Below are 24,143 nucleotides of genomic sequence, written 5' to 3' on the forward strand. Positions count from 1 at the left end.
TACAACACCACTGCAAAAAAGACAGTCTAGTCTATCAAATCCATTTCTTGAGATATGATACATGAAATTGTATTACTGAACTATGAGATAAAGTTTAGTGGGTGAAAGTTCAAAGTCTGTACTGAAATACAGGTGTAAATCTGCGCAGGTGAATTCCCCTTCTCCCAATCCAGCTGGAAAAGGATCAGAGACAACCTCTTTTAGAAAGACAGGCAGATGTGGAGCTGTTATCTTTAACTTTTTAAGTGCAATGAGAACTGTATAATTAAGAGGCTTTTAAAGAGCTAGCTGGGGCCAGTTGCACTGTGTAGCAATTTGTGCTGCTGATGGCTGCTCTGTTAGGAATCAGGTCTGGTCTTACTCAGTAGCTGTTCACTTCATGGGTGCCATGGTTGCTGATCAATATGGGCTGGACTCCAGAGCTTTTAGCTCTGATGTTTTGCAGAAGTGCGCTGCTTTATTCAAGGTATTCTGTTATGCTTTTTTACAGAAGGTGTATTGTGTGGACACTGGCAACATTTAATGATGAAAAAAGTAAAGAAGCAGGATTGTAATAAACTGTAAGGTAAAGTAAGAGTAAATATGAAGGTTGCAGCTTTGTGTTTTGTATTTAGCTTTTACTTTTCTGAGCAGTCTTACGGAAAGAGAATACCCCAAGTTTGCAAAGTAGGATTGATGTTGTAATTTTCGCAGTGATTCACCACGTAGGCTGCCTTTGTTTTGTAACTTGCTCTGTGTGGCAAGAATGTGAAGACAATAAGCAGTGTAGAGATTTCACTTTGAAGTGCTCCAGCAGTGAATGCGTTAAATGTTTTCACCAGAGACTTTAAAAAAAAAAAAAAGGGCATATGGTGGCTATGCCAGAAAAAGTTTACTTTATAAAAGAGTGAAAAGCCTCTCACACATGGCAGCAGGAAAGAAAGAGTAGACCATTTCCTTTGTAGCAGTTTGTAATCTTAAAAAGAGGGCTGAGCCCACTTGAGCGAGACCTCCCTCCTGAAACTGCCGGGATCCTCTCCTTCCACCCTGAGCAAAGCAGGCGCCTTCGCGAAAGGAGGAAAAGCCTCCCGGCTGCCTCCAAGGGCGTAGGACTAGCCATGTCTACGGGGAAGATCTGCTGCTTGGTGCTGCTGACCCTGGGGGTGCTGGCCGTGGTCGTGGCCCTCGTGGTCATCCTGACTCAACCCAAGTGCGGTCCTCAGCGCTACCTGCACGGTGCCGTGGCTGCTGACACCGAGACCTGCTCTGTCATCGGCCGGTATGTGCACGGACCTCGCGGTTTTTCGGGTTCTATGTCGGGGACTCAGACTGACGGACAGGACGCGTCCTCACTACGGGAGCGAGCTGGGTTTCTGCCCCGTCCCCGGTTCTGGGGCTGAGCAGCAATGCTGCTCCCTGGGTGCTCTCCCTCGGTAGCGGAGCAGCTCAGAGAGCAGATGGAGCCCTGCCTCTGCGGTTGATGCTTATTTTCCTTATCCAATGTCACATAAAAATTGCAGCAAATTGGCCTTTTGGAAGGTACAAATATTTATAGTGTACAAATACAAGGTTGTTTTTAAGTAGGGAAGCGGGAAACTAATTGTTTATTTCATGGTGGTAAGCGGCTGAGAAATGAATTAAGGAAGAAGTGAGAGGAGCTAGCAGAGAGCCGCAGCTGGGCTTCCACAGAGGCAAGGAAGGCAGGCTGGCTGAGTGGGTAAGGGGGACTGGGCATCCCAGCCTTTAGGGTGTGTGTTTCTGGACTGAAGCCTGCAGCAAGTGTGTCTGCTATCGAGGAAGACACTCTGTATTGGAAAGCAGAGAGCAGATTTAATCGAAATTCAGCTAAGATAGTATAAGTACAAAAGACATACTTACATTGCTTGGAAGGAAAGATGGAGGTTTAAAAAAACTCTCTAGCTGCCCAGGTTGTAACGCTTCAGTTTGTGTAACAACTTCTCTCTCAAACATTTTGACTCCTAGGTTATTACTTTACCATTACTGTACTTCAATTCTTAAACATTTGCATATATGAAAGTAGAAGCATGGAACTTCACAAGCTACATGTGATGCTGGATGCTCCAGCAATGGATGCTGGAGCTGTGTGCTCTACCTTGTGGCTGGAGGAGTGAGATCAGACGTAGTGCCCTTACACCATGCTTGCCATGTCGCACATGGGGTTCTTGAAATGACATGCTGACACAGCATTTGTGAGTAGTTGGGGAAAATGTACTGTGGCTGCACATATGTCAAGGAACGAGATGGGGTTTTTTTATGCTATACATTATGGGATTATCCAAAGAATCTGCTGGAAAATGACAGCACTTGTTTTGCAGCTATTGTAATTTTTATCAGCTGGAAGGGGCTGAAGTGAGAGCCACAAAAATCTGTGGTGAGGTAGACAGCTGAGAAGCTTTGGCTAGCTGGTTACTGCTGGACTGTCATCTGTTTTCTTCCCTCTCTCCACAAGAAGCTCCACCTGCTTCTGTAGCCTCAACCATTGCTGTAGCTAAGCCTCCAACACACTTGCTGACAAGGTCTGTGGAGTCCCTCCAGTCTGACAGACCACCTTAAATTTCCTACAAATAGTTTGCCAATGATCCCCACAAAACTCTGCCCTTTCTCCAACTTCCCATCACACATTTTTGCCCAGCCTGGGGCATCTGCAGGTCATGTCCTGCTGCTCCAAATGTATCCTCTCTCTCTCCCCCAGCCCTGCCAAGCCCCCTGGATCTCCCCAGCCAAGACTATTCCCCTCCTTCACCTTGGCTCTGCACTGCTCACTCTCTGCCCGATGGTTAGCTCTACTCCCTTACTGTTACACGCTGTCTGCTGCTTTTCCTGGTGTCCTTTGCCTCCAGCCGTTCTTGGAAACCTTGTGCTCATTTCATGCTGTCCTTGTACTTTGAATGAACCAACCTCCTGTGTTCTCCCAGCTTGACCTATCTGCTCATGTTCTTGCAACAGACCATAACAGAAGAAGTAAAACTGTATAAAAATGTTCCTCTGCAACAGAGCTTGTGATCAGAAGCTTTGTATAACATTTGCCCCTTTCTTTGTCATTGTCATATTTGTCTTTGTCCCCACTGGCCCACAGTGGTAGCTTGTAAGGAAGGAACATCTTTTCTTTGGAGGAAGCTTACTGCATGCTCTGTACCGCACGTGATCTTGTTCATTTTCTCCCAGACATTTCTGTGCTTTTATATCTGTATATCACATTTTAGCTTTTAGCTATTAGCACGTGATAGTCACCACTAAATTAATTCCCATAGCAATCTGCAAAGTGAGAAAATGATGTTATCTCACTGGTATAAATAAGGAAGTCTAACACGGCAATTATCTGCATGGATGCCACATCAGGGTCACTTTGACCAAGGTCTCTGCCTTTCAGAGCAATCTCCGCTGCTCAGGGTACATCTCACACTGACCTCCTGTGTGACTCTGCAGGGTGAGGGCTTCCTTGAGCCTGACCCAGAGGTCTTGACGGCAGCATCAGTAGCTGAGGACCATACAGAGGCCTCCTGCTTAATCTTTGCTGAACAAGATTTTAGCGTCACATGGGAATTTTGTCGCAGCAGTAGCAATAAAATCCAATTTCTCAGAGTCATCTTAGCCATTTGGCCCTGCTGTCCCCACCTGTGAGGTGCCACTTCATTTGCCACTGAAGTTCAGCAACAAAGCGAGAGCAAAGCCAAGCATCCTTCAATGCGTAACTCTAACTCCTTCCTGGACACTGCCCAGCCAGTCAACGGAGTGCTTCTGAGATTACAACAATGCTCTTGACTTCTGCTGCTCAAAAATAATTCAACTCCCGAGTTCATGAGACTTAGGAAAGATGAAACAAGAAGAAATAATTAATCTTGGGTTTTTCTTTTTCTTACTAAGTACTGTATTTAGGTCTTCACTCTTCTTCTGCAGTTATGCAAACGTTTGCGAATTTTTACACTGGTTGTTTGGACCTGGAATACTGTAAAGATTTGAGGAGCTAGGCGAGCAATCATGAATGGTGAGATTCCCAAGGGCACAAGAGCCGGGACCTGTACTGCGGCTCCCGAATCCCTGCTGGCCCCTTTGCTGCCTGTGCTGCTGCTGCTCTTTCTCTTCTGCCTAATGACTGCCTCACCCCAGCTCTGTGGCTGCTCCTTCCCACACGTACCCATCTCCCTGTGCTGGTGTTTGAGCCTGTGCCGTCACTACTGGTCTTCTCGTGCTACCAACACGCCACCATCCCCGCTCCCAAATTGCTCAACCTTATGGGCTTTCTCCTGCCCTGATCCTGCCTCCACAGCTCAGCCACCTCACTCCTCTCCCGTCTCCTCTGTTTGAGGCAGGACATGGCCACTATCCTTGCTCGTGGTTCAGCCTGGGGAGCACTGAGTACTAAGGATAATAATCTCCTTGTTTTTTCCATGCCCCAAAGCTGTGGCTGTTACCAGATGCAGTTTTTTTGAGGAAGCTGTGCTTAGCCTCTGCAGCTCAGGGTTGGAACAGGCTCATTTCCGCTATTATTGCTTAGAAATCACAGGAGAATTAATCTACCAAAACCGGTTAATTCACTGATGACCACACACATATGCATTTTTGTATATATAAAAATAAGTAAAAAAATTTGTATGATCAAAATTTTTAATGATCAGGTTTTTTTGTTTTGTTTTGTTTTGTTTTGTTTTTCCCCAAAGCAAACAATTTGGCCAAATTAGAGTGAATTGTTTGAACTGGAGGCAGACTACATCTCTGGTTTTGTACTTGCACATTTCAGAACCACCTAACAAATTTCTAGAGGAGTTTAAAACAAGTAAAATAAGATAAAAGAACAAATTTCCTCAATCTAACTTTTTGGTAATTGCTGAATACTTTTAGTGGAAACATACAAAAAGGAAAAGAGTGACCTCCAGCACCACGGGAAAAACAATTAGGCTCGGTGGCTTGGGTACGGCAAAGCTACAATCAAATGAAAACCACATGTTGTAATTGAACCTGTCAGCCTGCCCGCCCCATGGGTGAGAGCAGGAGTCATTGCAACTAGTCCCTAAAGTCACATCACAGAGAGATTCAACAGTGCCGGTTTGTCCCTGCTCTCCCCCACTGACCCCGCAGACCCTCTCTCTGTCGGGACCCTGGGCTGCCCCCCCGCCGCCACCCCTTTCATCCTACAAATCCCCCCCGAGCTCCCAGGAACCCATGTGGGGGATGCTCGGAGAACCTCCAGTGCGGGATGGGAATGAAATCAATCGCACTGCTCTGGCGCCTAAAGTCTTGGAAGCTAAAAGCGGCACCTAATCTCTGACCTACTTATAAATTTTATTCTTTAATTAAAAAATCTTGTTTCCTTTAAAAAAGAAAAGAAACTCAAACCACATGCTCTGTGAGTTGTCATTAGTAGTAATGAAATTCCTGTGGCATTACATGATGCTGTGTTAGTTTAAGATGCTGCTGTTTAAGACAGAGTCTTTGTGGGCTCCTAATAGAACTTTCACTTGAACTTATTGAGAATAACCGAACTGAACCTCTTGCCTGAAGACCAGTCTTGTCTTTTAACAAGTGGGATGGTGGGTTGGGGAAAACACCTCAAGGCCCTTGTGTTAGAAGGGTCGATGAAGGAACCGCGTGCCTCTAATACGTTAGTACAAGCAGGAGATGGGGGACAGACTCGCAGCCCCTGTTTGCTGCTCTTTTTCTTCAGTTGTGCTCAGCTGTCATCTTCAGGCTTGGGTTTTCCAGCTCTAGAGTTGGTGTTTGTATATTCTGGGGCTGTGTAAGGTTGGACTTTCTGAAATCTTTATGCAACTCTTTGGCTCCCTGCAGAAAGTGAGCAATCTCAGCAAGCCTCCAGCGTGTCCTCATCCTTGTTGGCAGGTCCTGTGCTAGACTTGCTCTTAGCCATCAGTGCTGAACAAGGTTGGGTCTTTTGCTGCAAGTGGTTTTACTGCTGGGATTTGGGGACTGAAAGCAATGTTGTGCAACTGTCCGGTCCAGACGGGGGCCCTGTGCTGGAAGAAAACTTGTCCCTGAATGAAGTGAAACACTTCGCTGAAGAGGGGTCAGAGGCTAAAAGGCAAGTCAGAGCAGTTTTTAACCCAAGGATGTGGATTTGATATCAAAGTCCACCTCAGTAATTTGTCCTCATGTCAAGAAGCCATGAGGAGACAGAAGGAGGTGACTGCTCTGGCAGTGAGCGGTACCCAAACCCACCTTCACCTCCAACTCTGAGCCACTTCTTCCCTCCTGGCAATGGAAGAGGCTTTTTCCATCAACCAAGCAAAAAGCTTTATATTCCCTACCAACGTGCTGTCTGAGCTCTGCCATCCACTGCTCTGCAGCCGCTTGTTTCCCAAATGGCAGAAGCAAGAGCCAGCGTAAGGCCAGGGAGAGATTTAGGAAAAGTGCTCATTCCCAACGATGGGATTCGCTGCAGCAAGGCGAGCCGACCTGAGCTGGCCCAGCAGCTGTCTCTGATCCCACTTCTCCAGCATAGCTTAGCATTAACCCTGGGAACTGGCTTTTTCTAAAACAAACACCCGCCTGGGGGATAGGGTGGTGGGGAGAGTGAGAATGGTGAGAATTTAACAGTCAGAAAATGTCTGCGGTCCTGGGAAGCTCAGTTCTAGGCAGAGAAACTGCTGCAAAAATCCTTTTCAGTGATGCCCCAACAGCGTTTCTGATCAATGTTTACATCCCAAAGGATTTGCTTTCCCTTCCTCTTGTATTTTAACAGTTTTAAATTTGGCAACTGGCCCTTTTTTACAGAAACAGCTGTTGCTTTTGCTCTTCATAAATCTTAAGCAGGCAGCTGCTATATAACGGGTGGGCTCCCAGGCCCCAGCTTTCTTTAGCAGAAAAAAAAAAAAAAAAATTTAATACCTTAGCATTTCCAGTGTATTTAAAATGGCTTCAAGGCTCCTTCTAGCCCAGGGCAGACCAGCAGACTTGGTCTGCATCCCAGCACAGCCCATCTTTGCTGTGAGGACTGCGTGAGTTCAGTGCCATCATTCACCCTTCCTGGAAAGGTGAATCTGTTTTGCTGCTGCTGGAGCGGGACTTGGTTGTTAACATCCTCTCCTGCTCCTGACTTGAAGGAAACTCCACTAATGGCCAAACCCTGAAGCTAAAACTGAGTGGCAGGAAGGATATAGGACAAAACATGTTGTTATCAGATCTGGTCAGCTGTAGCACTTAGATATCTCGAGAAAGAGATCTAGTAAGATACCACAATTTGATTGAGAGCTCATGTGTCTCTAAAGGGTTTTGCATTATAATTAAGCTAGTTGTAGCAGTGATCCCTATAAAGGGAGCACCCTAATGGGACAGGGTGTACTCTGCCAGTATAGCTAAGTGAAAAAGCCATACTGGCGCTAAATTCCCCAGGCATCACTTCCAAGGAAGTGGCAGGGCTCTGGCTGAAAGTGGGTGAGCCAGGCATGGGGAGCCAAGTGTGGTATACCAAGAGCCAGCTCAGAGAGTGGTTTTTTTTGTTGTGTTTCCATCTCCAGAGAGACTGGAGTGAAAGCTGTCGGGACTGGGGGGGCCAGTCTGCAGATAGCGTAGAATGGCTGTGGGCCCTGGACCCTGCACTGATGATGGGGGACACATATCAGACCTCCTGGGTAAAACAGCAAAGCAGCTCAAAAGAAATCTTGTTAATAGCCCTGATGAGGATTTGGTTTTACCCTTGCTGGGTTCAGTTGTTTCTGAGCTTGAGCTAAAAGCCTGATTTTTAAGGCTTGCTTTTCCTTAGCTACCACTGTGCCTGTCCTGCGTTATGGGACACCCCCTGTGCTGGGGTGCAAGTGAAAAACTTGACAGGCACATGCACCCCCACAGAGCCGGGGAAACAACATCAGCGTGGTGTGTGAGCCCTCCAAGATGTATTTGTGAGACTTGGGGCTGCGAGTGCTTCCTGCCAGGCTGGGAAAAGCCAAGATAATGCCTAGTTTGGGAGAGAAATCTCAGCTTCCCGTCCCCCTAACCCCTGTCCCCCAAAGAAGCAGCAGGCAAAGGACCATGCCCAGCATCACACAGCCCATCCCATACTAAGATGGTCTCAGCTGCTGCACACTGTGCTAGTGGATGGGAAGCCTTAGCTCTCCATCCCGTGGTGCTCACCGAAAGGCAGCAGGTGACTGGTAAGCCCTCCTTCCCTTGAGTAAGAAACAGGTTTGACTCTGTGTTGTTAGATGCGGTATTTGCCACCAGAGGTGACAGTGACAGTTGCCACCGATATAGACACAGTAGACAGGAATGGAGAGCACTTTTGGATTATCTGGAAATTCTGCTTTTCTTGTCATCTTGTTTACATTGCAAAATGTGGTTAATGAGGGCTAGTGACCAAGGACAAAGCAAAACATGCTTTGCTTTTCTGTGAAAAGGTGTCCCTGTGTTGGCTGCTGGTGTCGTTTTTGCTCTATATTGTGTTAACACCAAGGACTCACAGCCAAGAATCAGGGCACCACTGTGCTAGGCACAGAGCAGGAACAATAAAGACTATCTCTGGCTTTCCTGCCTTCCTGAAGCACACACAATGTCAGTCTTGGGCATGACCCATCTGTAAGTTATTGGGTGGACTAGCAGGCTGGAGTAATACTGCTCATAAATAAGCACTTGATTTGCCTTGGCCGTGCCAGGCAGGATGTGTCCATCCTGGCAGCGCTGCTGAAGTCCTCTCTGCTGGCCGGTGAATGTCTTCCTCCCACTTGTCCCTTGATGCTCTCAGGAAATCTGTGTCCCTTTTGCCAATGGCAGTAACAGTCCAGGTTTCAGCTCCCTGGAGAAGTTTTCTGCACTCTTTAGCAATTAGCTACACCTTTTCTGCTGAGACTGAGACCTCATTTGTGCTCCCTGATCTCAGTGGGACCCAAGGGTACAGCTACAAACTGGAGTTTACAAGGCTTGTGTTATCCTAGCTCTATGTCTAACTGGGAATGTTGGAGGGAGGGAGCATGGCTAAGGTCATGCTAAGAAGCTCTCAGGTTTCTATGCTTTGTGCATATAGCACTGCTTCTGTGGTAGTTAAAGGGTATTTAGCCCACAATGTCGCTTCTATAAACAAATACCTGGGAACACCAAAAAATCTTAGCATCATCCAGAAACAGGCCATCTAGGCGTACAAATAATAAATTAAGAAATTGGTTAACTGTGCTCACCCTTGAGAGCATGCTAAGTTAATGCAGTTCCAGTGCAGAGCATGCTGGCTTGGGGCAGATCAGTGGGGGGGGGGAACAGCTCATCTTTTGAAGCAGGCAGACGACCATCACCAGATGAGACAAGGAGGGATGAGGATCTTCATCAGGGAGTGCTCCTCCAGGCACAAGTGTTTCTGGGGACATGGTGAGGGTGGATGGCACTGGCTTCAGAAGAAGAGTGGCAGGAGTGTCCCAGGACAAGAGGTAGTGCAAGATGTGCAACCACTTACTTACACAACTGTGAATATGGCTGGGAACTTGGGTGAGAATCTGGTGCTTTTCAGGCTTTGGGAAAATGTGTCTGATGTTCCATGTTAAGGCCTTAATGCATTGCATTGAAATGAATACCACACAGTCTCAAAGTTTCTTTTTTAAAGTTGTTTTTCACTGCAAAGTATCTCAGAACCATGGTTTTCCCTGGCACCAGGCTTTGTACATGTGCTGCCTCACAGCCCATAATCCAGGGGCTCTGGGGCGCGCTGTCTCGGGCCAGTGTAGTGGTCCTTCTCCCCTGTTTCCCCAACTTTCTAACATTCTGTCTGGGCCTTGTGCAGAGGTAACTCAGCTTCTCATGAAGCCCTTGTGTCGTTCCCTTCTATTGTTAGGGATTAAAAAGCTTCAGTTTCAGAAAAAAAAACACCCAGGGACATTCGTGGTGAGAGTCTTACCCCTGCTGCAAGGCGATGAATGGGCGAGCCGGAGCCTCGGTCCCCATTTTCAGATCTACAGCCAGGGAGCACTTGCTGCTAGGAGGCTAAAAGTCATGCAGACCCCAAACAGAAAGCCCAGTGGTTCCCTACCATTTCTTTTCTCCCCACTTGTCCACATGCCATTTCCTTACAGGCAGCAGTTCCAAAGGCGCTTGCAGAAACAAAGGAAAGCCACAATCAGTGTGTCTGCCGGCAGCATCCTGTTCCCAGCCCCAGCAGGTCCCAGCCGCATCAATGGACATAAAATAAACAGTGGTCTCTGTACGCGCTCTGTGTTCCTGTCGCATCCTCTGGGAGCAGTTGCACTCCAATTAATGAACTATTCGACTTTCCCTTCTGGCTTTGCCTTATCTAAGCAGTATCTCAAGCCAAACAGAGAAACCTTCCTAGCAAATACCAGTGCTGGCTACCGGCAGCCTGTGCAAGGAAACCCCACCCCACTGCAGTTCCACTGCAACAAAAATGGGTTTTTTTACAGCTGTGCTTGAGGGAAGCATTTGTTGAGACATGTTTCTCTAGCAGAAACTCATTGCTATCAATGGCATGAGGCTGCCTTAATGCTTGTGTATCCTTTGGTGTGGCTGTGCCTAGGTAGAAACAGTTGAGGGTTTTTTTTTTTTCCTGTTTGGTTTTCAGATTGTTTGTTTTGCCTTTGGGGATACAAGGACGGGCTAGGATTTTTGTGCTAATATCACATAAGCCCAGGAAGGCACACTATAGCAGCAATGAAGTAAGGCCTGAATTTTGTGCTAATTGACGTGTTAAGTCTCAGGAGTATGCTTCACACCGACCCTGCTTCAGTGCCCCTGTCCTGTTGACCAGCATATGCCTTTTTATTGGGAACAGTAGGTGGGGAGCTAGAAATCAGTTGTTTGCTTCACAGCACGTGGAAATCTCTCTCCTCTGCCGAGAGCATCCTTCTCCACGTCTGGGAGCTCCTTGCCGTCCCTTTTTGTCAACAGCTTTTGTGAGCAGCTGCGGTTCTCTCTGTCCCATCACTCTTTCCTCAGAGGAAGACCAGCCTTGCACAGGTCTGGCCCCTGGCTGCTCTTTCCTCCTGCAGACTCTCCCTTCTTTCCCACTAATTTTCCGTTCTCATTTCCACAAAGGAAGGCACCTTTCTCTACTCTCACACCCTACACTGCTGCCAGTAGCTTTCTCCAACTGCTAATTGCTCTCATCAAGCTAGGGCTGCCTTGCAAGTGCCCCAGGGAGACGTTTTCACGTGGCTCTTCCATTCCATCATTCCTGGATTTTAACACTATCTTTTTTCCTCCCTTTCCACCACAGGGACATCCTGAAAAGCGGAGGCACAGCTGTGGATGCTGCCATCGCTGGCTTGATCTGCACCTCGGTGATGAACCCTCAGAGTTCAGGCCTGGGTGGTGGGGTCATATTTACCATCTATAACGCCAGCACAGGTATGGGCCAGCCCTGGCCTCTCCAAGGTTCCCCGTCTCCCTGCAGACACCCAGCTGCTGTGGAGAAGTCAGAATCCTTCATGTTCTCTCAGAGCAATTTTTTCTGAACATAAAAGCTGCATCCTTTGATCACAAACCATGCTTTTGCTCTTAACCCAAAACATCCATTACAGGGAGAGCATCTTTTCACAGCAAGAATGTGTGTGGCAGGGGAAGGAGCTTTGGATTTCAAATGAGCTGACTTTTTACCTTTCCTTCCCCCTCAAACCAATCCCAAATTATATTTCAAAGAAGTCACATAGTTGACAGCGCAGCAAGGTGTGAGAGGGAGGCAGGCGGGAGTGGAGTGAGGCACGTGTGCTGGCAATGAGCACAGCGATATGGGCTGTTGCTGGCTGGGACTTCAGGGGCTCATCCTGCACCAGCAGCTCAGGCAGTGCCCGCCGACACGGGGGGCTGCATCTCACGCTGCCCTTGCTGGTGTGGGTAGGACTCCCTAAAGCGGCGGTGAGAGTTCCTGTCCCAGGAGATGCATCTTCACTTCAGAAATCTAAATCTAGCAATGCTCAGGACCCACTGGGAAGCCTTTCTGTGTTTGGCTGAACCCCTAGTGTTGTGTTCTTGCTTTTATGTTTTTCGTGTTGGTTGTTTTTTTTATTATTAACTGTCTTGGCTCCCAAAAGCCCCCAGAGCTTACAGATCCAAATAGTAAAATCAACAATGAACACAGTAAAAATATTGTAGTCTTAAAAACCCTGCCAAGTAGTCTCACAGAGTCACGGGTCTGGAAATGCTTTGGTGTATCTTACGCAATAGCATAATTTGGCAAAACACCTATATTTTTCTTTTTTCCCTTTTGGCAGAGACATGTAACTTTGTCTCCTATTAACAGTCCTCTTGTGCCACCTGAATTATCCTGCTGCACAGAGCCGCACATGGCCACGCATGGCGCAGGTGCTTGGTACACTAGGTAGCACCGTGGGCTCCTGCAGGACAGCTGGCTCTGCAGACTTTGATAGAAGATAAATACAAGTCAGAGAAGGAGGCAAAATAATAGGCTAGACCTGAAAAACAAGTGTATACGAGTGGGTTTTTGTGGTTTTTTTTTTCCTTTCAAGCTTCCTGATACATAGAGGGTCTTTCAGTATCACCATTCTGCTGGTAAACATGATGGACGTACCTCAACACCACTTGAAAATGGCCCACCAAGGAACATGAGGCTCATGTTATGGGTCTGATGTCCCACCTGTAGAGAAAGTGCAGGAACCTGCAAATCAGATGTGAAAAGGCACATCCCAGCCCATGTTCCCGGCCCAAAAGCCCACGGGGGCACCTTAACTGGCTGGAGACAAGCCCTGGCCTTGTGCCTGTACCTTCGTTGCCTCTAGGTAGGCACCGCTTGGTTCGCTCTAAATAAAAGCATGGGAGCCAACGACAGCGTGTGCCGACTGCAGCCTGACCCTGCAGGTGTGCTTGACACGTTTGGCAAAAGGCTTCAGGGCAATTCAGCACGGTGTGGCGGGCTCTGGGCTAGCAGGCTGTGCGGTGCTCACAGCTGGCTGAAACGTGACGTTCACCTGCTTCAGGAAGACGACGTTAAGCGTTTCCCCTTTCTCCTTTCTAGGGACAGTCGAGGTGATCAACGCCCGCGAGACAGTCCCACGAGAGTTTCCGCGGAATTTGTTGTCTCACTGTGCTGGTGGTATCCCCATTGGTAAGGACGCAGACTGGGCCACGGGAGCTGTGCGCCCTCCTGGTGTGTAGGGCACAAAGCTCAGGGTGGGGGAACCGAGGACCTTGCTGACTTTATCTGAAGTTCTATTTAACTGATCGCGCTCTTCCTGAATTGACTTTTGCAAAAGTAAGAAAAAATACTAGGTCCGTAAAAATTCCTAGTAACAATTCGTAGTACCGTTGGCAACCTGACCAGTGAGGGGGTGGGGAGCAGAACATGAGGAGAAATCACAGTGTAATTTCTCTTCATAGGAAGTCTGCATTTCAAGACCAGATCTCCCAAAGCACTCATTTCCCAGCAGTTCTTACAGAGGAAAATAACGTCAATAGCTGCTCAGACTTTCTGGAAACAAAAGAAATCAATCTAGTGGACTTGCCCATCTCCTTACATTGGGGAAGTATCCTGACAGCATCAGGAGTTGAGTTTCTGGGCTCCACCTTAGCTGAGCTACCTCGGCCCCATCTGAGGAGGCTCCACGTCCATTTGCTGTTTCCCGTTTGGCAGCAGGCACTCTCGCTTTAGCAGCACATCTTGGATCTCTCCACATTTTGTCCTGCATTCATTCCCCTTCCGTAGCACGTTTTCTTTTGGGATGTGTCCTAGTTCTTGGAAGAGATGTTCTTATCCTTGGAGGAAGAGCCCGAAAAGGAATCAGGAACAACTCTGGTTGGAAGGGACATCTGGAGGTCTCTGCTCCAACTCCTGCTCAAAGCAGAGTGATGCCAGAGTTAGCTCAGGCTGCTCGGGGCCTTGTCCTGTCACATTTTTTAACTTCTCCAAGGATGGAGCGTGTCACAGCTTCTCTTGTTCTAGTGTTTGACCAGGCTCCCCCTGCATGGCTGCTTTTTCTCTTATCTCCAGCTGCCATCTCCCATGCTGCAACATGTGCCTCTTGTGCTTTCATCATGTACCTCTGAGTCTGGATCCAGCTTCTCTATACCCCTTCTATTAGGTAGTGGAAGAAATATATGAACAGAAAAAGGAAATTTAAAACAAGCCACCTGCTTTTAGAAGCCTTAGTCCTGCCTGTACAAATCCACACTTCCATTGGAGCGCTTTCAGAGAGGTGAAACAGGCCAATGACTTACTGGGTGTGACAGTGCTGTTTTGCTTTTCAGGTTCCCTCTGGATTGGTGTACCAGGAGAAGTTCGTGGGTATGAAGAAGCCCATAAACGATATGGCCGCTTACCATGGAAAGCCCTATTTGAACCAACCATCAAGCTACTTTCAGAGCCACTTCTAATTTCCCCGGTTATGGACAAAATATTCCGTCACCCACAGTTCTCCAGAATAGGAAGAAGACTGTGGTAAGACCCATGAATTAAATTGCAGTGTGAGGACCACTGTTCCCTCATCTTCAGACCCTTCCTCTGACACGCTGACATGGAGCGCAGGCTGCTGCTGCAGCTTCTGCTCAGTAAATACTTGCTCTAGAGAGGAAGGGAATAACAGAAGTTTTTTTAAAAAACTTTCTTCTGTCAGCAACTTTTTTTTTTTTGTAATTTAGAATGGCTTGGCACAGCAAAACTGTCTGCTAAGCACATCTGCTCATGAGGAGGAGCTGCCTGTATGTGGCCTGCCTCCATCCGTGTGGAAATTGTCCCCTGACAGCAGGGGCCTACAGCAGACGCTCGTTTGGAGAAGCCCCACTGACCCAAGCCAGGGTCAAAACATTAGGTCCCGTAGAGGAAACTTTGTCTGGGGAAAGAGTGCCTGGTGCTATGGGTAGCAATCGGCTGAGAAGAACTTTTCTCCACGTGGCTGCAGTTCAGCACTAGCTTGGAAGTATACCACATGCATAAACCAAATCAGCTTTGGGCAGGAAAAGAGATTGGCCCTGGGGACTGAATAAGCACATGCTGTAAACTGATGGATGTTCTTCTTTAACAGCCCACTGATATGTGACGGTCAAAATTTTTTGAAGCTTGGAGACACCTTCAGGTGGCCAGCGCTGCAGCAAACACTGAAAGCTGTAGCGGAAAATGGAGCTACAGCATTTTATGGGGGACAGATAGGAAAAGCCCTGGTGGAGGACATTAGGAAGGCCGGTAGGTAACAGCTGTTGTTAATGCTAATAGACAGGCCTTTTCCCAGCAATTGGCTAACAGTGAGTTGGTACCAGGGGAAAGCCAACACATGCCATTTGCTCGTCACTTGGGGTGGTACCTAGCATGGGAAGGGGCCACCTTTCCCCAATTCTTGTAACTCAGGCCCAGAAGCAGGGCTGAGAGCCACCTACTGCTCCAGCATTCACCCACAGTGCTCATGCACTGGCCTTTCCAACGCCCTTAGGCTTTGTGATGTCCTGGGGTTTGGAGGTAGATGAGGACACATGAAGAACATTGCTGTGCTTGTTGGAAGAAATTTGGAGTATACAGGGATGGCTCTCTACAAGCTTTACCAACGCTCTGATGTAGCCAGCCCATAGCACCTTGTAGAAGTTAATGTGCTAATGCCAGCTACCCATCTGGTTTTCTCTTGAAGGGTCCAATATCTCACTGGAGGACCTTCAGGCATACAAAGCAGAGGTGTCCTCAGCTCTGAACATTACCCTGAACAATCACACCACAGTGTTTTCTCCTGGACCGCCCATGGGAGGTGCTGTGCTCATGTTCATCCTCAAGATATTGGAAGGTAAATTCCTAAGGGAAAAGGGGCAGCAAGAGGTTTGCAAAGAGTGTTGCTCTAGAGCATTGAAAAGTAATGGGCAGAAATGGAGTTGGTGAGCCCGAATGGGCCCCAAAGCAGCAGTGTGACCATACTATGCAGCAGGATGATGCACTGGCTCATTCTTACAGTGGATCAGCATCACCATAGCTGCTGCAAAGGCCAAAGGATACACTACTTTCCCAAGGCTTCAAGAGGAATTGAAGTCACAGCAGAAATTAGTACTTGGTTGTTTCTGTGTCCACATCCTGCTAAAGCATAGGGGAAACTTGATAAGAGCTGGGATGGGGAAAGGAGGTTGCTTTCAACTTTTTTTTTTTACAGTTCTTGAAAAAACATTGCCCTGGGTCTATTAACAAAATTATTTCATGCTGTTCTGTAGAGTATAAACTCCATGAAACATCACTGGCGACACCCGAGGAGAAGGTAGAAACCTACCATCGCATTGCAGAGGCCCTGAAGTTCGGCAACATGCTAAAACCCCATATGAGTGACCCAGCCTTCTCCAAAGCTCAGGTGAGCTGGCATAGTGCATAGGGGCAGCCACAGACACCCACAGCACGGACAGCTGCTTCTACACTGCTGCTTGGCACAGAAGGAGCAGGGAAGTAAATTTCCTGCTTTCTTTTTTTTAAAACCTGCATTTTCACGAACTCATTTTAGCCTACGTGCTAAGCCCTCAAGCAGGCTACCCATTGCCCAGACTATCCTGCCTGCCAGCACAACGCTACGGTACCAAGCAACGCTCTGACACCCTCCTGCTTTGCAGCCATGGAAGAAAAGAAAATACTCAAAAGTGCTAGTCAAGAGGAATGGTGCTCAGTTGGCCAAGGCAGAGGCAGGATTAGGCCATTTATTTTGTCTGCAGCTTCTGTTTGGCTGTAGCTGGCGCTCACTTGCCTCATAAAGGATGATCACGTTCTCATGCCAATGCTGGGGTGCCACAGTACTGAGCTTGTTTCGTTTTCTGTGATGACAGTGGCCTTGGAGTTCAGGCTGGGGCTGAATGCTGCCAGTGCAGGTCTCCAAGCTCTGACTATTGGGGCTGAATTCCCCAGGCTTCTGTGTGCCCTAAGACAGACGTGCCTGTGCTTTGGTGGCACGAGCTCAGTGTCCTTGCTGTGATTGCAGGAGACTGTGGGGAACATGCTGTCTGACAGGACTGCTGAGCTCGTCAGACGCCGAATAGATACCCGTGGTGACCACTCACTCGACCATTACAACTTCTTGGAGTCCTTCTACAACCACAGCTACAAAAGCAGGGGCACAAGCCACATCTCTGTGCTTGCCGCAGATGGCAGTGCCGTGTCCGCCACCAGCACCATCAACTTCCCGTGAGTAGCCAAGGCGTTGGCAATCGGGTCACATATAGGCCATGTACCAGGTTCACAGGGTGCCTGCAAGGGCTGTTTACCAGAAATGCACACCTCTTGGGCTTCACTTGATTTAGGCAGTCCCTTACTCGTGGAATGCCTTTTTCATGTGACAGCAAAGGTCTTTGAGCATCAGCCCAAAGGAACATCGTAATTCACAAAGATGTAACAACTTGCTGAGCTCTGCTGAGTTTCTGTGGGTTGGGCAAATCCCCACATGCACTAGTAACAGGGAGCTTATCTCTGGCTCCAGCACAGCAGCACAAACACCTTTTGGACACCCTAGCTGGGCCAGTTGCAGGCTGGGAGGAGACAGAGATAACCCACAGGGTGCCACATTCAGTTAATGTTATCCACAATAAGAATGCACTGGGCACTGACAAGCTACTTCTTTCCCCCCTGCAGGTTTGGCTCCTTTGTGTATTCTAACCAAACTGGGATCATTTTAAATAACGAACTCGCTGATTTCTGCATGGCAAACAGAAGCATTAAACCAGGTGAGCATTCTCACCCTCAAAATAAAACACAGGGCCAGGAGATGGATATGCAGGCTGTGTACAAGTGGGCAGGGACTGTCTGTAAACTGCAGACCCTTTCCTAGGTCTGGATGAGAGCAAATTTGTTTTAACTAACAGAGGACAAAGCCCTCTAGTGTGTCTGTCTACTCGCATATGCCCTTACATGGAAACATGGGAGTTTTGTCTTCTGACCAGGGAAATCAGAGATTAAAAAAAAAAAAAAAAAAAAAAAAAAGCTGAAGCTGATCATTCATTGATGGGGAGGGGAGGGAAGAAGCTTGCTGACTTTTTAGGCTCATCTATGAAAAAATATATAATTGCTGTACAATCAGTAATGCTATAGGCTTACAATTAGTTCTGTAACACAGCAGTGTTGATGCAGTGTTGCTGCTCTGTGAAATAAGCTATCCCTGATGCAATCTCCCTTGGGTCTGCTGTGAGAGAGAACATCAGTACTGCAATGGCAGGATTGCTGCTAATGGTTCCTCTGCTGGGTTAAATGAGCTGCAGCAAGTCCTGAATACTTGTAGGATGCCCTGTCCTGCACCAAGAGATGCTTCCTTTTTAACCTGTGCCATAAAGGTCCAGTTTCTTGTGACATGTGTTCCCAGCACAAGGAAGCTAGTTTTCTGGAAGACTTGAGCTTCTTGAGAAATGAGCAGCAACTTGGTTTGCTATGGGGAATGCAAGAAGGGTGAGGTAGATAAACTTGTGTCTCTCCAGCCCCCTTAACAGCCACATGGGAGGAATAATACTTTCTGCCTCTGCTCTAGGAGAGAAGCCTCCTTCAGCAATGGCGCCTTCCATTCTCATCTCCAAGACAGGAGACATGCTGGTGATCGGAGGAGCAGGCGGGACCCAGATTATCAGTGCTACTACTATGGTGAGTAAAGAGGTACCACACAGTAACGCCTTCCACTGAGCAAGGGGAGCACACACTGTCCTGAACAAAAGGAATAAATTTATTGCTGCTAGTACTGCTATGTGGAAGGCAGCAGCGAAGAGGGCCTGCTGCAGACTCAGTCTATCCTCGCCTTCTTGCCTGTAGCATTTCTGTGGTAAGGACAGGGGCTAGCTTCAGCTCTGTGATTGAATTGCACTACCGCCAGAAGGGAACAGGAATGGAGGAGGTCGAGAACCCACAGCAGTCGCCAGTTCTTTCAGCCCTTCCACATTTCCAGCCATGATCGGTCCCACCTGCTTTTTCTACTCAGCTCTCCTCAGGTCTTAACTCCTCAGTACTTTGTTTTATTTGCAATTTAGAAGTCACTAATGGCTGCTGGTTGGAGGCCAGAGCAAGTGCCAGCCGTCTCGCTCAATTCTTTTTTGAAAGGCAAGAAGTTAGATTAATTAAATAGCAAGCTGAGGAAGTTATTAGGAAGAGAGGCATTGCCCAAAACTTTGGGACCCCAAAAATAAACTGATAAGCTACATGATGGAAAGAACAAAAAACCCAGAAAACCACCACCACACATACACACAGAGTAACAAACCTTAATGAAAAAGAGCTTGCTGAAGCATGAAGTCTAACAAACATCTTGTTCAGCAATCAAGAAATAAAAGCAGATAAGGCCACAAGAGGAAAAAGAAGATTTTTTTTTTAATTATTATTATTCGTCTTTCTTCAACTGGAGAGAAGCATGGGAAGGAGTCCATGCTAGGACCTGATCTGAAAACAGAAAGAACAACCCTCAGTAGAAAGATATAAGATCCATCAGTAGCTACTGAATTCAAGGACACCTCTTTGGCTCAGGGAAGGCATTCTGAGAAGTATCATTGTGTGCTCGCTCTATTCTTATACATGCCCTGAGCATCTGCTATTGGTCACCATGAAGACAGGAGACCAGGCTAGCAGGACTTCTGGTCTGACTGAGTCCACGTTTGCACCATCCTGCAGGCAGGATTTATAGCAGAGCTCGTCTGGCTTAACACCAGTGTGGAGGATGGCAGCATGTGAGTCAGGTTCTTATTCAGTATCTCCAGTCAGTCAGCGTGGAATTTGTTTCATTGCAGGCGATTATAAACAAGCTGTGGTTTGGCTATGACTTGGAACATGCCATTTCAGCTCCCATCATGCATACTGAAGGTGCCAGTATCCTGTTTGAGAAACATTTCAGTGAGGTGAGTGGCCTCGCTTGGATCTTCTTGTCTTCTCCTTTTGGTGAGAAGGAGATTGCTTCTGCAACTCTCCTGAATAATCTGTATTTTGCTTCTAGCTAACCTCCTTCTTGCTTAAATCTCACTTTCTCAACCTGACCCCGCATACACATCCTTCATTTTCACACCTGGCAACACCAAGACCTCAGGCCCCTGCCCCATTCACTCCATTTCCTCTTCTCTCCCCTCTACAGGAGGTTAGGAGCGGCCTGCTGAGAAGAGGACATAAAGAAAAGTTAAATGAACTTGCAGTGAATGTTGTGCAGGGAATTTCCAAGGAAGGAAAATGCATCTCTGCTTACTCTGATAAAAGGAAGCTGGGGAAGTCAGCTGGATATTAGCATGAAATGCCATCACAACTCACAAAACCACAGAAGATAACTAGATTCAGAACATGCTTTGGCTTGGACACGTCAATATTGCCTGTTCCCATCAGGATGCCTCCTAAAGTATGGGCAAAACTTGTGGTTGCATCTAATTCCGGTAGACTGCAAGTCACCCTCAGGCAATACAAGGATAGGTCAGCCAGCCTTGTTTAGAGCTATGCCCTCCATTACTTATGTGATATATGGAAAAACGTATTTCTTGAGCACATCAGGTGTTGAGAATAAGAATACAAAGTGGGAAAGGAAAATTGGTCCAAACCCCACTGGGAACACTGTGAAATAGCCCAGCTGTATCTTCCATTCCTGCTGGAGAGTCTCAGTTAAGAGCAGAATTGGTTTCTTTCAGGCTGTTGCCACAATAAGCTTATTATCACTGGGCTCAGCAATGTGAAATAAGTAACTATTTTGGTTATGAGGATTACAAGAAGTGTCTATAGGGTCAGGGTTTTAAAATCTTAAGCATGCAGGCTTAGAGGGTGGGTTTGGAAAGGGAAGAGAGCAAAACTCCACACTCACCCTCTTGATTTTCCCATCCAAAGAAGCCCTACTTTTCCCAAAGGTGGCAGATGAAATCAGTGCAGCGTAGCACAAGACTGCTGCCCTACTAATCTCTGCCTTGGGGATGCAAAGGACCCCACAAACTCAGAGTAACTGCACCGAAGCTTCCTTCAACCCTGCACGCTGGTGACTTTGAGAATAAGCCTCCCATGGGGCGATGTGAATTCCCAGCTCCTGGGATGGACAGGCTTCAGCTTAATTCCCTGGGGGCACCTCTCCCTGTGGCGAGAGGAGTCCCAATCTGTGCCAGCTCTCCCTCCTCAATGTAGGCAGAAGATAAGTCGTTTGGGAAGGCGGGTGAGGATTGCAGTGGAAGAGCCTTTGGTTTTGAAAGCTTTATAACTTTCTTCAAAATGCAAAGGATACATGATCAGAAGACTTCTTTGTAGCCACGAGCTCAGCCTGGCCCCACAAACACCAGGACTGCTGAGAAGTGATGCGGCACTAATCAGGTATTAGCAGAATACTTTTCTCCCACAGCCTAAGGACATGCTCCAACTCCCTGTTTACCACAACTAGTCTCTAGCGTTCCCTTAAGATCACAAGGAGGAAATGGTAGGACTACTTAAGAACTATCACAGAGAGAGAAAACTTCTGGAAGAGAGACCTGAACTCATGCATCTGGACACAAAAGATCTTTTGTAGTTACTCCATAACCTTGCCCTGCTCAAAGTGGCCAGGAGAATCAAACATTTAAGAAAAAAACCCAAACACACCAAAAAACCAACCCCAAAACCAAAACAACCCCCAAAGCTCTTCTCAAATACCCAGGGGTAAGTTCCCACAATCCCCAACAACTCTATTTTCCGAAAGCTTATGAGCTGTACTTCCCTGTGGACACAGACAATATTGTGTGTGTGTTTCTGAAAGTGAAGCCAAACCAGAGCAAGGCACCAGCAGAGCCCCCTCCCCTTCACACATTGGTTCTTACCTCACACACAGCCCATGGTATTCCTAGTACAGAAACAAATAAAATCCCTCTGTAAACAAGTATTTGAGCACACACTATTAAAAAACCAAATCAAAACAAGGCCATCCACACACACCCTTACAAACAAGGCCAGACAGGTTTTAAGTCTACTTTTTTACCCACAAAGTCTATCCAATAAAGCCATAGACTTTTTGAAGTCTCAGCCTTCACTTGCATTTTAACGATGGTCTGAGTGAAGCTGACTAGAACCAGATGTGTGTTTTCCTTCAGAAATCGTACACTGAAGACCGTATAGTATGACCACAGCTGTATCAGAGCTTAATGAAAAAGTATTCCTAAGTTACCAGATCATTACCGCAAGCACTTTAATCATGCATCTGGAAGACAAATTACTTATGTATAGAGCCAGCTCCATGCACTGCCCCCCTCCTTCCTCGTCCAAGTAGAATTTATATTAAATCCCCTAGTTGAGGAGGGACTACTGGTTTCTTCATCAGAGCTGCTTACTCAAGCCATAGAATTGGCCCAGCATCCTGTTAGACAGCATGACAGCACTGCTGAATGGGAATAGAGAAAGGGAATAGGCCTAAAGTTTGGGGAGTGGGTGGGCAGTATTTATGTTCATTTGGAAGGGGTTACGTTGGGGTTTTTGGTAGTCATCTTCAATCTACGTCATTTGCTGAAGTTTTCTACTTTCATTAACTCCCTTACCTCAGCGACCAGTTCCGGGGTGCATTGGTTCTAGTGTCAGAAATAACACCCCAACTGCAGAGTTCTCACGGGGGAAGCACTTACGGGCACCAGACACCAGCTGTGGCTCACATTTAGGACCAGACAGATAAACTAGACCGGATGCTGGCTTTAGCAAGATCTGTAGTTATTTCTAGCTAGCCCAACTGAGTTTAGTTTACAAAAAGCAACCGAGAATGGCACTGGCTGGAGATGGGGAGAGCAGTTCTTGCTTCCCTATTAGGCTTCAGAGCAGCCCTCAGCAGTGCCCCGGGCCATACTTTATCATGTTTCGCTAGCAGAAAAACCAAGTCACCAGGTAACTAAGTCTCCAAGTACCTTCACTTCTGACATACCTTAGGGTAAAGCACACCTCAGTAATCCAGCCTATCACCTTTCCAGTGCAGTACTATCACAGCTACTTCCCATCACGAAAACATAGGAATGTTATCTGTAGTCCAGCGCTCACTGCAGTTTAACTACTTCACTACTAACATTGAAACTGAGCCAATTAAGCAGTTTTAAAACCCATCACAGCTTTCATTCGCAAGACAGAAAGGAATGAGAGTGCAGATCTCTCACTGCAGCAGGGACTTCCAGTCCTGTAATCCTCACTAGCACAACGTCTGGTGAAGCTGAGGGATTGTACCTCCCTTAGCACCTCTGCTCTTGCCCTGCCACCTCCTCACCGCTGCTGAAATTTGCTTGGGTCAAGAGCTCCCAGTGTGATCTTTCACCATTCATGCTCATGCCAACAGGAGAGCATTATTTTTGTACTTAGTCAACTTACATGGACTTTAAAAGCATCACTGTACAGAGGCTGCTCTATTTTCTAACAAAGTCTTTAAATTATATTTTTAATAAAGTGTTTTTAAACCTGTCTGGGAATTTCTCCTCTAAAACTGTTGCCTAGCCTAACACACAAGCAGTTGTTTGAGAGAGGACTTTCACACAGGTGTTTGCAGCAGTAACAGTTGTTCATTCTGGAGACTCAGTACGCCGCTGGAGAAACCGAAGAACCGTGCAGAAGACTGTATACACTACTTGTCTCTAACAGGGTGGTTTTGGCATTTCCCTGTAGCCCTTCCAGAGGCTGCACTGTTGCCAAAAGAAAATTGTGGTAATGTTAGACTGAAGGACAGGGGAAAGAGGTGAACCTTCCAGTTCATGATCTGAATTGCCTTTTAACAGTACAGCTCCCTTTAAAATCAGCTGGAATGGGTCATGGCAACACGTCCTATTCTCCATACCCTGCGTTGTTTCAGGCAGCTTACACTAAGACATTACGTCTTTGCTCAGAAGCTGGGGGGGTGGGTGGTTGCATTCAAAGGGGTGGGACACGAGCAGAAAGAATCTTTTCTTGTAGCTGAAACATCCAGACAAGCTGAATAGCCTGCAGAGTGCAATCAGGAGGTTTTACAGTATGAACCACTGACTGACATTTGCCTATTGATACACAGACAGCCTCAATGTCGTGTGAGTAGTGGAATGTGGTATCAAAGCAGGTGGCAGAAATGCATGCCCTATGTACAAATATGTCCAAATGAGATGTAGATAATTACAGCATGCAGAAGTACCCATAGTTTGTTTTTTTTTTAAAAACATGTAGGATGTAAATGCAAGCTTTAGCCCAGTTTAGTTTTAACAAATCAGTCCTCTATAGTGATACTGCTAAAACAAACAAAAAAATCCATTTCTGCAGAGAGTCAAGAATTCAAATGCATTTATAAGACTAGTTTTCCACAGAAGTGTTTTTAGCCATGGCAAAATCTGAGCTTTCCATAAGGGAAATTTTGTAA

General features: G+C 47.0%; 1 protein-coding gene across 1 annotated transcript; it reads left to right on the forward strand.

The window, feature by feature from the left end:
- The first annotated feature begins 909 nt into the window (after positions 1-909).
- GGT5 (gamma-glutamyltransferase 5) lies at positions 910-23,224 on the forward strand. Its single transcript, XM_009927024.2, has 12 exons — positions 910-1,258; positions 11,159-11,289; positions 12,914-13,003; positions 14,143-14,332; positions 14,916-15,073; positions 15,510-15,659; positions 16,075-16,208; positions 16,824-17,026; positions 17,471-17,562; positions 18,357-18,466; positions 19,597-19,704; positions 19,935-23,224. The coding sequence occupies exons 1-12, from the start codon at positions 1,098-1,100 to the stop codon at positions 20,079-20,081; spliced, it is 1,674 nt and encodes a 557-aa protein (XP_009925326.1). The 5' UTR covers positions 910-1,097; the 3' UTR covers positions 20,082-23,224.
- The last annotated feature ends 919 nt before the right edge of the window (positions 23,225-24,143 follow it).

Source organism: Haliaeetus albicilla, chromosome 10 (assembly GCF_947461875.1).
Source record: "Haliaeetus albicilla chromosome 10, bHalAlb1.1, whole genome shotgun sequence".
Classification (NCBI taxonomy): domain Eukaryota; kingdom Metazoa; phylum Chordata; class Aves; order Accipitriformes; family Accipitridae; genus Haliaeetus; species Haliaeetus albicilla.

What these genes read in the sequence shown, in the direction of transcription:
- GGT5 (XM_009927024.2), top strand. Translation starts at nt 1,098, where the DNA reads ATGTCTACGGGGAAGATCTGCTGCTTGGTGCTGCTGACCCTGGGGGTG. An exon ending in CATCTATAACGCCAGCACAG is followed by an intron (nt 11,290 to 12,913) that starts GTATGGGCCAGC and finishes TCTCCTTTCTAG; the next exon opens with GGACAGTCGAGGTGATCAAC. An exon ending in CAGCCTTCTCCAAAGCTCAG is followed by an intron (nt 16,209 to 16,823) that starts GTGAGCTGGCAT and finishes CTGTGATTGCAG; the next exon opens with GAGACTGTGGGGAACATGCT.